This window comes from Dipteris shenzhenensis, chromosome 17, assembly GCF_047967505.1.
Source record: "Dipteris shenzhenensis isolate YYH24624 ecotype China chromosome 17, Dip_SZ_1.0, whole genome shotgun sequence".
In the NCBI taxonomy this organism is placed as follows: Eukaryota; Viridiplantae; Streptophyta; class Polypodiopsida; order Gleicheniales; family Dipteridaceae; genus Dipteris; species Dipteris shenzhenensis.
The window spans coordinates 6,962,600-6,975,349 of NC_141612.1; the positions used below are offsets into that span (position 1 = coordinate 6,962,600).

At 44.1% G+C, this 12,750-nt stretch overlaps 1 protein-coding gene across 5 annotated transcripts; it reads left to right on the plus strand.

Moving 5' to 3' along the window:
* The first annotated feature begins 5,883 nt into the window (after positions 1 to 5,883).
* LOC147891605 (uncharacterized) lies at positions 5,884 to 11,889 on the plus strand. 5 transcript variants are annotated; one of them, XM_087388019.1, is made up of 6 exons: positions 5,884 to 5,975; positions 7,787 to 7,912; positions 7,998 to 8,312; positions 8,624 to 8,842; positions 8,937 to 9,050; positions 10,089 to 11,889. In XM_087388019.1, the coding sequence occupies exons 2-6, from the start codon at positions 7,814 to 7,816 to the stop codon at positions 11,427 to 11,429; spliced, it is 2,088 nt and encodes a 695-aa protein (XP_087244145.1). In that variant the 5' UTR covers positions 5,884 to 5,975; positions 7,787 to 7,813; the 3' UTR covers positions 11,430 to 11,889. The 5 variants fall into 5 exon arrangements, with proteins under 5 accessions (XP_087244145.1, XP_087244146.1, XP_087244144.1 ...); XM_087388020.1 differs by lacking the exon at positions 5,884 to 5,975 and adding an exon at positions 6,451 to 7,229; XM_087388018.1 differs by lacking the exon at positions 5,884 to 5,975 and adding an exon at positions 6,451 to 7,207.
* Positions 11,890 to 12,750: the final 861 nt, after the last annotated feature.

The following is a 12,750-nucleotide window of genomic DNA, read 5'->3' on the forward strand; positions in this document are numbered from 1 at the left end:
GTGCCTGGGGTCAAAGCGGGGCGCTTTAACAAATGAACAGCAGCAGCGGTGAAGAAGTGGAGGGAGGAGCACTCAAGTGACTCAAACAGCAGTAGAATAAATGGGCGTGAGGCGTGAGAGAGGAAAAGCCTGGCGATGCAGCAGAAGCAGCAGGGAGGGGGGTAGTACACTGATACGGGGAGGGGATATAATGGGGTGGTGTTGGGTGGGAGTGATGGATGGAGACAAAGCGGCGATGCGATAGAGTATATGAGAGAGTTTGTGTCTCTCATGTTCGAGTAGATTTGAAGGCAAATAGAAGTTGCCTTCTTCTCCATTTGTATCTTCTTCTTCTTCCTCCTCCATAGCTTGGGACCCGTTACCCACTCCTGCCTCAGATCTCCTGTTTTCTACGCACGGGCATTGCCTCCCTGCCGCACCGCCACTGTCCCACATGCTCTTCCTGTGCATTGTCGAGGTAGGCCTAGGCTCCTCGTGAGAGTGAGCAGTGAGCAGGTGCTAGACCGATAGCTCGTACATCCTCTTCACCTCTCAGTATCTGAATTCGGCCAACTATAAATTCATGGAAACTTTTTTTTCCATTTTTTTTTCAAAGCACTCACCCACCAGCCTACTAACCTCGATAGAACCTATGCTGCTGCATGCACCCACACTTGAAACGAGCGTAGACTCCCTCCCGCTTGCGCTGCCCTTGCTCCACAATTCATGAAAACTGATTGCTATCCAACAATGTGGGCTTCTTGTTCTATGTGTGAGAGTGTGTGCATATATCTGTATTTTTTTTTTCATCATTGACTCCGAATTTCCTTTCAAGTGTCAATGTGACATTTTGCAAGATCCAAGACCCAACTTGGTATTATATACTAGATGGGTTATATAGAGAGAATGAATAAATGTATTATCAACAAAACTTCTTTCAAAAAATAAATCTACTAAGCAAGCAACCTCTACATGACACTTACAAAACTAAAAATGACCAAACCTACTCAAATGCATTGAGCCCATAATTGTTGCTTTTTTATATATACTATGTAATGGCATGTTAAAAAAATACCCCTCTGTGCACTAACATGCTATGTCACATGTTTATGAGTGACCCCCCAAAGCCTTGCCACACCCATGCTAGCCTTCTTTTCCAAGTAGCTAAATGATCTTATAAGGACTAGACACCATCTCAAACGAATGGCCAAAGTGATGGCTTCTCTTGGATGGGAGGACTCTTAACAAAAGCAATTCAGTTTGCATTTACCAACTTTTAATTGGGAAATATAATATGATTTGTATGCTTATTGGCAATTGGTTTAGTAGGCAAGCTTACGCAGCCCACCTCCATCATCTTCTCTAGAAAAGTGGCATCTTGTGAATTTAACTCAAATTTGTTAGCAAATTTTGTGATGGACAGCCAACATTCTTCAACCAATCATTCCATATATCCTTGTAGCAAGCAGGTCCCAAGTTGTGTGTTCTACACTACTCAGTGCAAGCCAATGGTTGGTCACCATTGTCACTACACTTTGGCCATCAAATGCTCTATGGTAAGGAAGTGTCCCCTTCCACGCCATCACAACCATTCTAATTAAGGAGGGCACCAAGTTGCCTCCATGCTGTCGCTAGTAGCCAGATTTGAGCCCTTGATCCTCAATCATAAGTGTGAGAAAACTTTTTATAGCCAAGGGATGCCCTTCACTTCCCCAGTCCTCTTCCACGGCATTCTTCAATAAACCGTTTGATGACTTTGCACCAAGGGGCTTGAGGCACACTAGAGTTTGTATACCCAATTTGCAAGCGTAGAGCCCCATACACCCTAGCGCTTTGTTGGCTATAAAACCCTGCCATGGGATGCTATGAAAATTTTGAACTCCTATGTGGTCATCCAGAGGAAACTTCCAATGAGCTTCTTCAGTTGGCTCTATTGAGTTTTGTTAAAATTCCAAACATTACCAACGTAAACAATAGAGGCTATCAAGATGTACTTCACCACAACTTCCTTGGCCTCAAAACCAAGGTGTTGACCTATTACTTACGCTTGGTCTTGATTTTTTCCATTAACCATTCAAATATTTCAAATTGCTTATTAGCGATGCATATTCCTAGCAAGGAACCAAGGTATCTATAATAGACATTCTTTATCCACCTTGCCTTGTTGCTCAAATTTTTAAAGCCCAAGCTCTCATTTGCCTAGAATTTAGCCCACAAGTGCATTGAGTTGATATCAATTTAGTAGTCCAGCTTGTTCTTGATTTCTAAAAAAGCCATACCCCAGAGCTCTTGGTGTTTAAAGTTGTAGATGTTGCCTAATTGACAAATGTTCTAGCTTGTAGGTATTTGATTGATTGCTTGATAAATCAAGTATGATCGGCTTGAACATTCTATCAATGTGCCACTATGCTATCAAAGTTGTTCCACGTTTAGAATTAATACAATCCCCCCCCCCCGAGATGGATGTAGGCTAGGAGCAAGATTGTTCTTCCCTATTGGCTCACATGGACAAGAAGCCTGAGGCAACCGTAGCTACAAATTTGCTATACTCCTTCATTGTAGATGAGCTCAGTAATGCTTTGCTAAACATGGAGGATGGTAAGTCTCTAGGGATGGATGGGCTCCCTCCAAAAGTCTCAAGCACTATTGGCTACTAACGTGACACAAATAGTGAATGAAGGTTAGCAACAACATTGGCAGCCCGTCCATTGATGTTGATCTAGTCCTGGTTAAATCAGCCCCAAGAAACCAAATAGGGGTCAAAGTAGGAGATTGAAGACTCCTTACTATGCTTGGTATTGCCTAAAATGTGTTTGCTCAGCCTTTGGCCTTAAGAATCAAGTTTCTACTCTCGATGTGAAGTCAGTTTGGGCCAGTTCTTGAGAAGATCCTCAATGTTTCTACAAGAATGGATTATGTGAGAAGATTAGAGGCTATACTACTAAGCCTTGATTTCATTAAGGCTTACCATAGAATTAGGTGGTATTTTACGTGTTGGGTAGTTAAAAAAGTTGGCGTATGACCATGGCTTTTGTCACATGGTGGAGTCTCTATTTATAGATGCTCCTATTGCAATATGCATAAAAAAAGGAGTAATGGGGCATCACAAACTTAGGTGTGGTAAACAAAGCTATCCCTTGACTCCTCTCCTTTTTTCCATCTCGATGGAATTTTTGCTTTGCTTTATTAAAATGGCATCGAGACTCGAGAGCAAGGATTAATTCAAGGGCTCGAGTTCTCTTCCGTAAACTTTTGCAAGCATGGATGTGTGTTGATGACCAGATTCTTCCTCCATAGCAGCGGATGACAAAAAATTTGGATTCTTGCCGAGATCTCTATGCAATATGAGATATATATATTTAATGTGGAAACCGTTATTATGCATAATGTAAGGCCCACAAAGACCATTCAAGCCAAGCGTTCAACTCTTCTGCCCAAGGTTCAATTTTTCTGTTGTTGGCATGTGATTGCCCTACATTCTCTGGGAGGGATCTTTAGTAGTGAATCTTTGCTCTTAAGACCATCACACCAATCCTAGTTCATCATTCATCATTGAGTGAAGCTACCTCTAGGTAGGTAGAAAGCCAAAGTGTGTGAGCAAATGTGTTGAAAATGCACACGATTTTCCCTAATGAATTCTAAATTAGATGGTCCATGACCAATGCCTCTAGGATAGACATAAAACAAAGCATTTTCTCAATTTTTGCAAGTGGAGCTTGATGCTCTAGAGGAGTGATTGACAATGCCTACAAGGCACCTCATATGCTACTCTAAAACTTAATTCTTGCAATGGAGGTTGCATGAAGGAGATCTAAGTGGAGGCAAAGACTAGAAGGAAATTCAAGATGATAATAAGCATTGATGGATATGCCCAATGAATTTTGTTGGTCAATTTAAATTGAAGCCCCAAAATGTTAGGATTGTAGAGAATGGCTTAGAGGCTATGATAAAGGTTGGCTCTTAAAGTTGATAGTTAATCCGAAGATGCATTAGGTGTTTCAAAGATCTTGGAGGTTCCTGCCTAGCCTCAGTAAAGAAATCGACTCTATGAGACGTACGTAAGTAGGAAAACTCTTATGTTAGCAAAATCTCCTTGTTTGAGGGATGGCTAAAGGAATTAGTTCCCCACCCCCATAACTAGACACTTTGGCGTGACAGCTTTTTCAAGTGAGCTATGTTGTATTAGTTGTTCGTCTCATTCTCCCTCCTTTTCCCTTGACAGTTGTATTAGTTTTCCCTCTTAGTCTCCTTGAACAATTGTCCTCTCAACTTGGCTTGCTTACTTGTGTACATGCTTGGTCTCTCTCTGTCTCTCTCTCTTTTCTTTGACACACACATACACACACACACACATGCAGCATGTGTAGAGTTGTTTCTCTCCCTCTCTCTCTCTATAGACACACACACGCATGCACGCACATACACACACACATTGACATGCTTGTGTATAGCTACAAATTATTGCATTAAGGAGACATAATTTGTCCCTTGTAAATTGAGTATGTTTCAAGTATCATATAAATAATGAGGATTGATGGTTAGAGTTGGTTGCACATGCACTTATGGAGCATGGCTTGCTATAGTGCACATGGTTAAATGAACAAAGAATGCAACTTGGCCATGAGTGCTTGTTCAAACTTGATTTTGGGATGCCAGATTGAGTTATGCTTGGTTTTCATGCTAGTTGATAAGGAAGTTTGCAACTTTATGAGCTCATTTAATGCAATTTTGTCTACACCATGTGAAGAAAAACACATAATCTCCAACTCATCTTAGTGAGTGCAATTAAGACTGGGAGACATAAAGCCTCTTGGTTTTAGTAGCATGTTGCTATGGGAGGAACATGCTCTAAATCGTTCCACACTTTGACAAGAGTGGCAAATAGAGAGATGGATAGTTTTAACATCAGAGAACACACCCAGAGTGGAATAGATTGCAATCTGTGAAGATTGGATGCTATTGGAATTAGGGGCACATGGTTGTTGGAAGCTGGTCGACCCTTATGAGAGTTGTGGGCAAATGTTGAGATTGAAGTCTGAGAAGCAACATTCTGCATTTTTATTGGACATCCACCTTCTATTGCACCTTGCTTGCTTGTGTAGTTTGAATGCATCTATTTGGCATTTGATTGCGCTGCGTGAGGCTTCCCTGCTTGGACTTTGCCAAGAGGGAGGTGAGGCCTGAGAGCACATTCCCATGCAACTGAAACCATCAGTCCTAGATTTTCGATTACCAATAAAATGATCATTGCAGGTTTCGTGCAATAGGTTTAGGAGCTCCCACTAACATCGGGATTTCGAGGAGGAATAAGCGTTCAAATTGGTTTCAGGACTTTGTAGCGAATAGAACCATATGATTTGCCCTCAAACGTTGATGCCAATGTCCGAACTTCTGCAGCTTGAGAAACTTTCTTTGTTGTCACGCAGCTTGCCGTTGAGAGGTGAGAGAGAACCGACAAACGATATACAATGAACGTGTAACATGTTCATTTTCATGGGGAAGAAAAGCATTTGGTAAAATCTGCAAAATGTTAGGCAATGTAGTGATAGGTTAGCTTAAAAATGTAGGAATGGTCACGAAAAACCTTGAAAATGTGAAACTCCAAGTGAAGTGATGGGGTGAGAGAAAACTGGTGTGAAGATGGAGTGTGGAGAGGGTGATGGGTTTGAAGAAGAAATAAATGGGTTTGTGGATGGGCGCGCCTTGTTGAGTGTATGTAGCTGTTGTTGTTGTTGTTGATATCAGCACCTTCAAGCCTTACTTTCCTTCTCGCATTCAAATCTTGTTCGCTTCCCTTGCACATCCCCCTCTTCAATGCTCTCCTCCTTTGAAATCATCCTTGCTTACCGTTATGTTATCCCACTCCTTTGCTTCCCTTCTTTTGCTTCCCCTCTCCTCCTCCCATGCTCTCTTCTTCCCCTTCCTTTCCCAGCTTCTCATTCGCCATGAACCTCCACCGATCGCCGCTTCGCCTTTGCACCTGAGTACGCCACTGCGTGAGTAAAACAAACCTCCACACACACGCATTTTTGTGGTAGTTTTGCATTGATCGCTGCGAGTAAGCTGAGTAGTTGCGCAGTTGCAGGAATTTCGCATTGTGTCCGCCGAGTTCAATTCAGCAGACAGAGCAAGCAAGTATAGAAGTAGGTAGCAGCGAGCGTAAGGGGTGTACGAGTGAAAGCCAGTGGGGAAGGTGTGGTAGTAGATGAAGCGTGCGAGGAAGGTTGAAAGCAAGGTGAGAGAGGAGAGCAGCTGTAGCAGGGGGGCAAGCATCATAAGGAGCAACTGAAAGGAGATGGAGATGATGAAAATGGAGGGGGAGCAAAGGAAGCAGCAACAGAAACAGGAGGAGGAAGACAAATTGAAGCTGCAAAGTAGAACAATGAAGAAGAAGAAGAAGTAGAAGAGAAGATGGAGATGATGAAAATGGAGGGAGCAGCAACAGAAACAGGAGGAGGAAGACAAATTGAAGCTGCAAAGTAGAAAATTGAAGAAGAAGAAGAAGAAGGAAAGAATCGATGATGAAGCTTCATCTTCATCGTCCTGTGAAGGTCTGCCAGTCTGCGCCATAGCCAAGCTGTGTGAACTTTGAAGCAAGCTCGTCTGCCATAGCCGCCTGACTGTCCTCCCCTGTCTTGTCTCATCGCTCCCGCGCTCATCATCTTCATGAACCTCCTGGAGCTTCGTGCCCTCCCTCCTCCCTCCCGTCAGAACTCAGGCTTTTCCTCCCAAAAGCCGCATCGGATTCTTTTCTTTAAGCCCCTGCTCGGTGCCGGTGGCCTCCCTTGTGGGGATCACCCCCTCTACTGTTGAGCTCCCTCCACAGTTGAGCCGTTCCTTTCACCCCTTCCACCCTCCCCCTCTCCTTTCCAGCTCCCCCATTAGGTCCTGCTTCCCAACAACCTGCTTCTCACATGGTCTTCCCTCTTCCTTGAGTTCAGTTCTCTCAGCTCGCCCCGGGCTTCGTGCACGCTTTGTTGCCTTTTGCGAATTTCTATGAGTCGCTTCCATCAGCGAGTTGCTCTCTCTCTCTCTCTCTCCTTTGTGAAGACCTACCCCGTATCTCATATCCACGCAGCAGCTCGAGTTGAGAGATGCTGAACGCGCAGATCATGGAGCCCATGAGAAGCGCCGCAGCCACATGCTTTGAAGCAGCTCAACAACGCGAGCGTAGCCTCTCTCGATGCATGATACACTAATAAGCTCTCGGAGAGGTCTCGTGGGACGGGTAGCGCTCGACCCTGGCTAAGGTGCATTTTTTTGGACCTGTTTCGAAATCCTAGAAGCGAAAGTTGGTCTTTGCTTGAGAGACGGAGTTCCTAAAATGCACCATTGTGGTGCTTACAAGGCATAAGGCCTCACTTTCTTCCGGCAGATGTCTAAACTTAACTGTCCACCTTCGAGTCTCTAAGAAATGGGGTGAGGTGAAGCTGATCCGCTCTGTAATGGAAGTGCCATAAGTAAGGGGCATGTGGTAAGCATGTACTCCATCAGTCAGCTGTGTCCTTGTTCGAGAGCGAGCTGAAAACTTTACGGAACTCGTCAACGAGCCTAGAAAGAGAATCAGTAGCGCGGTGGCTGAGGCTGTTTTCCAGTCGAGATTTAGCCGATCTCGATCCATAGACCTGCGGATCTGCATGAGTGAGGGATTTGCGCCTCAAAGCCTCGGAGAGCATAGGGGTTTGCTACTTTGCCGGGTCACAACGCGAGAGTAGAATCATTTATTGCAAGAGAGATGTTTCCATTGAGTTAATCCCAGCATAATGACACACTGTCCCCTCACTGTCTACAAATTTTGATTGTGCAGGGTACAAGGTCCGGGACAGCTGAAGACATGGGGAAGTCTGGCAAGTTGTTCAAAACATTACTTGGTGGTGTCTTCAAATCTCCGTCAAAAGAGAAGTCCCCGAAAGACAAAGAGCGAGATCATTTGGTGAGTAATCCGAACGCTGCCGCAGGTCATTTTCCTCCCGAAGGATTTCGAAATTTTTACATAAAGTGCCGTGCCTTGTGATCAGAGAAAGGGAAGCAAGGAAAAGTGTATGTGGAGCTTAGGCAAATCATCTTCTCGAAACCGAGACACAGCAGGCGCTTCACCTCCTCCATCTTCGGACTTTGTTGAGACCAAGGTCGTGCAAGTGGAACAACAGCAATGCAAGGACGTTCATCTGGCGATCCCGCCGCTCGTCACAGAACCTGTGGTTGAAGCGAAGTTACCAGCCCGGTCGGCCAACGTTGCGGTCATTACAGAGGGGTTTAACAGAGTCGCTGAAGATTCCAAGCGAGAGGCATGGGCTGCCGCTAAGATCCAGGCTGCTTTCCGATGTTACCTGGTTGCTCCTCCCGCCCTTTATCCTATTCTGTCATTCTTTCTCTATCCGACGTACATATCTGTCTCTCTTTCTGTATCCAACATACATACATGTCCGTGCGTCGACGTGCACAGAGAGGCGCCTACATTTGTCTTTCTGTAAATTTACCTGAAAGTCCTTTTAGTATTACCGTTAACAAATCAACCATGCTCATGGAGACCTGAGCTAGAGGTACCACATTCTTAGAATCGTGTCGACCCATGTGTTTGCCCGATGCAATACTGTCTTGAGGTTGTGAAGAAAATATGGACTAATTGTCGTGACCTTTGCAGGCACAGCGAGCTTTCCGAGCTTTGAAAGCCCTGGTGAGATTACAAGCATTGGCTCGAGGACGAATGGTCAGGAGGCAGGCAGCAACAACGTTAAGGTGCATGCATGCGTTGGTGAAAGTCCAGGCGCGTGTGCGTGGCCGCCGGGTTCGTATGTCAGAGCTAGGTCTGTTGGTACAGAAACATCTGCAGCAGACAAAACAGCAGAGGAGAAAATCATCGGTGAGAGTTGTTCCTGCCTCCTCCTTACTGTTTTCCATCACAGTTCATAAGCCTTTGGTTTGGCAAGTTTCAAAGTTCGATATTCTATTTTCAGGAAGGATGGGTCAGTAGCATGGCTACGGTACAAGAGCTGCAGGCCAAGGCCCAAAGTAAGCAGGAAGCAGTCATGAAGCGCCAGCGTGCTCTCGCGTATGCCTTTTCTGAGCAGGTTAACACTCCCTCCATGTCCCATAATATTGATAATGCTTTATCATCGAAGGTGGAAGATAAAATAGTTGGCAATATATTGTTGGTTAGTGCATGCTCAGATATGCCTGTGAAATGCGTGCCAATTATTTGGGTAAGGTTCTCAGCCAACGTCTTCATGCATGGCAACTGCAACCTCAGAGCTTGGCTTTGTATAATGGAAATACCTGCGAGCTGGCAACTTCAGACTTATATTGCCCTTGGATTTGTGGCAAAACTATATAGATGTGGGATAGGATTGCTGCCCAATGACGGCAGGGGCTCAACAATGCTAAGCAATAGCAACTAATTAATGGTTTGTGTAGTACGTACGGCAAGTGAATTTGCATTGCTGAGGACTAGAGTTCTCAGCAATGCCGGCAGGTAGGTTTGCCTGGCAATGGTGAGTGTGGCATCACATGTTTCAATTGTCAAACTATCTAGGGGCAGAAAAGTATATTTGGCTTTGAAACAACATCCAGTCCACTTCCATTTCTTATGGCTCAACCAAACTCAGCCATGGTATATTTGCTGTCCTTAAGGCTTAATTTCATAGTTTCATAGCCGGGGAGAATGCTATGCAACCAACAGAATGGTGGCTTCTCCACTTTGCCAACTGCGCTGGAGATGTGCAAAACGTTAAGTCATCAGACTGCATAATAGCTTCTTTTCTAGCTGCAGTTCAAGCCCCCTTTTTTTGGGTGCGTAAGGGTTATGTTCAACCATTGAGCCCTGTGATATGTGGCTGTGTTTGTGCCAAATGATATGGCTGTATTAAGTGATTTAACCTCCAGCAAGGAAGGAACACAATAAAATACGGTCTGCTCTTAAAAACCTAACGTGTGTCCATATATCACTCCAATTGTATGTATACATAAACAAGAATATATATATACTGAACAATGAACTTCATCTGCCTTATGTACTGTAATTGCAGCATTTTATGACTTTCCAACTTCGCAGGTGTGCACCAAAGCAAAGCTCTCTTGTATAATGCAGCTTTTATGACTTTATAATGCAGCTTCGCAGGTGTGCACCAAAGCAAAGCTCTCTTGTGATCGATTGTCAGCCGGATAAAAATCACTGGGGTTGGATCTGGTTAGAACGCTGGATGGCTGCTCGACCATGGGAAAACTCACCCAGTGCAGCAAAAGAGCAACCAAATGTTATGGCTGTGGTAAGGAAAAATGAGGAAAAGGTGAAGTTCAAAGCAGAAGCAGAGAAACATAAGGGCACACCAAAGAAGGAAAGCTTACAGGGCAGTGACTTTTCAACAGAAGGTATTGTATCCCCTGGCACGTTGGCATTACAAAAAATACCTTCGCCTCCACCTCCACCTCCGCCTCCACCTCCTCCTCCTGTTCAATCGTTTACAAGATCAGAGACCACTTCTGCAACCAAGGCAACCTCACCACGCACAGATTTATCAACAGTTGCTACAAGAACAGTTATGCCTTCTATAAACCCCTCAGCAGCACTTGGTATGGTCCTCTTAACCCCACCCCAGGTGACTGAGGCAACGATGGTCACATCTCCAGGCATATCAGCTGCCCTGGATACTCTGCAGACACAGCCGGATTCTCCAGCCAGGATATCTGCATCAAACCCAGCTTCAACCTCATCCTTTTCCCCGGTAGCAACGGACTCTCCTCTACAATCAGTATCAACCTCTCCACTTCCATCCGCTGAGCAGAGGTCCCCCCAACAGCAGCAGATCATTGCTCCTCCTCCCCCTCTGTATATCCCAGATCCTACATTTGACGAAATGTCGAATGGTGCGTTAACACCCGATGAAAATGCCACCAGTGGTGACAGTGCTAGAACCACCATGAATGGAACAGTGAGGCAGTCAAATGAAGAAGAAAATGCTGTGGATGAGGATCCTCAGCCACTTGATAATGTTAATGACAGTATTCATACTGAAGTGAACTCTGAAACAACCAGCAAAGCTACCTCTTCTGTGGTGCCTTCCAGTCCAAAAGCTCCAGAGGCTTCAACAAAACGCACCAGCCAACAAGGCATGAAAATTGAACAGGGGGAGTGTCTGTCTCCGTCTGTTCCTAACTATATGGCCACAACTCAATCATCAAAAGCAAAGGTTCGTCCTCATACTAGTCCAAAGCAGAAACCTGATTCTCCCAAGCTGAAACCAGATTCTCCCAAGCTGAAACCAGATTCTGTATCTTCATCTTCAAAGCGACGACACTCACTTTCTGGTTCAGAAGGAAAGAGTTCTCCAGTGACTCAAAGGCATATTTCTCATGTACGAGCCAGCAGCAAGGGGCAATTGGCATCTCTCAGAGATGGCAGTAGCGAGAATTCTCCTCGCGCTAATGGGGACTCGCGGAGACATGGCAAGTAGTTTGTTATGTGGTTATGTTCTGACCAGCTGTACTTCCATGGTGGTGTAGTCAGTTTTGGACTTCTTGCATGGTATGCATTACGTGTTCCTTTACTTGGATGGTGTTTTTGTCTAAGGTTGGGAGTTTGTAATATCCAGTTAGGTTTGTAAAGATTAGCCTGTCAGTTGATGCTACCTGAGCAAGGAATTTACCTGATCATCAGAAAGGAATTGCTTCTTTGATCTTAGCACATAAGCATATAATAAACTCCGGTTTCTATTATATCTTGTACTTGTTCTTGACTTCATGGATACATTTTACAGTTTCTGACTGTTGGATTCTTCTGCTTTATAGATTTACAAGGTCAATTCGACAAGGATGTAATATTGCTTCTGTAGGTTGATCTAAAGCTTGGACATGTTTTTTTGGGGTGGCTTATCAGGAGCTGTATTATGCCCTTGTATTGGAATTATAATAAAACACGGCGTTTGCTTCAGTGCCATGAGTCCGATAGCCTGATATGCTCCTTTTTGTCTTGTCTAAATGATCATGCAGATGGTTGTTTGACAAGGACCGTGTCTAGGGTTTAGTGAAGGTTTGGTTGTTAACGCTTCAGTGTCACGAGGCCAATAGCTAGATATGCTCTCTTTTTTTCTGGCCTATGTGACTGTTCAGATGTTTTACAAAGTGTTCATGTACTGTGTCCAGGGTGTAATTAAGTTTTGGTTTTTGATGACCGATGCAATCTGTTCTCTTCTCTTGAAAGGGAAAGCTACCTACTGAAAAAGAGGAAATCTAGCAATATTTTCAAGTTAGGTACCATTCAAAATTTCATTCTAACATTGATAGGATGTGATCTGAAGTTGGTTTCTTTTAGTTACTGATTAAGGAATAAGTACGAAAGGAGAATTTACCCGCTCAGAAGGAATAAATATCCAGACATGCTAAGATAAGTAGCTTGATTTGCTGCTTATATGATTTTGCACAGGTCTGACAAGGCTTTTGACATCTCTTTGCTTGAGACTAGTAATTGTTTTTTGAAATGGAGTTGAGTTTGCAGTTGCCAGATAACTTGAATGTGTTATTTGGTGTTCTGAGAAACATTTTTCAATACTATGATTACTTCTGCAGTCTTAGTAGGATTATTGAAGGGGCAAATATGAGGGATTTAAGTTTCACCAGTCATTCTTTAAAGGCCCAACAGGCCCAACAGCCCCAACAGCAAAAAATTATTTGGACTTTAGAACAACAAACATCTGGATATTTGCTAGTCTTACAAAGGTATATATTATTTGGAGGCCTTGTTTGCTGCATGGACAAGACATCTGGGGTGTTTCCCTA

Excerpts from the sequence above, each read along its gene's own strand:
- LOC147891605 (XM_087388018.1), top strand. The coding sequence starts at position 7,163 with ATGCATGATACACTAATAAGCTCTCGGAGAGGTCTCGTGGGACGG. Across the intron at positions 7,208-7,786 it reads GGAGAGGTCTCGTGGGACGG|GGTACAAGGTCCGGGACAGC; the intron begins GTAGCGCTCGAC and ends TTGATTGTGCAG. Across the intron at positions 8,313-8,623 it reads CTGCTTTCCGATGTTACCTG|GCACAGCGAGCTTTCCGAGC; the intron begins GTTGCTCCTCCC and ends TGACCTTTGCAG.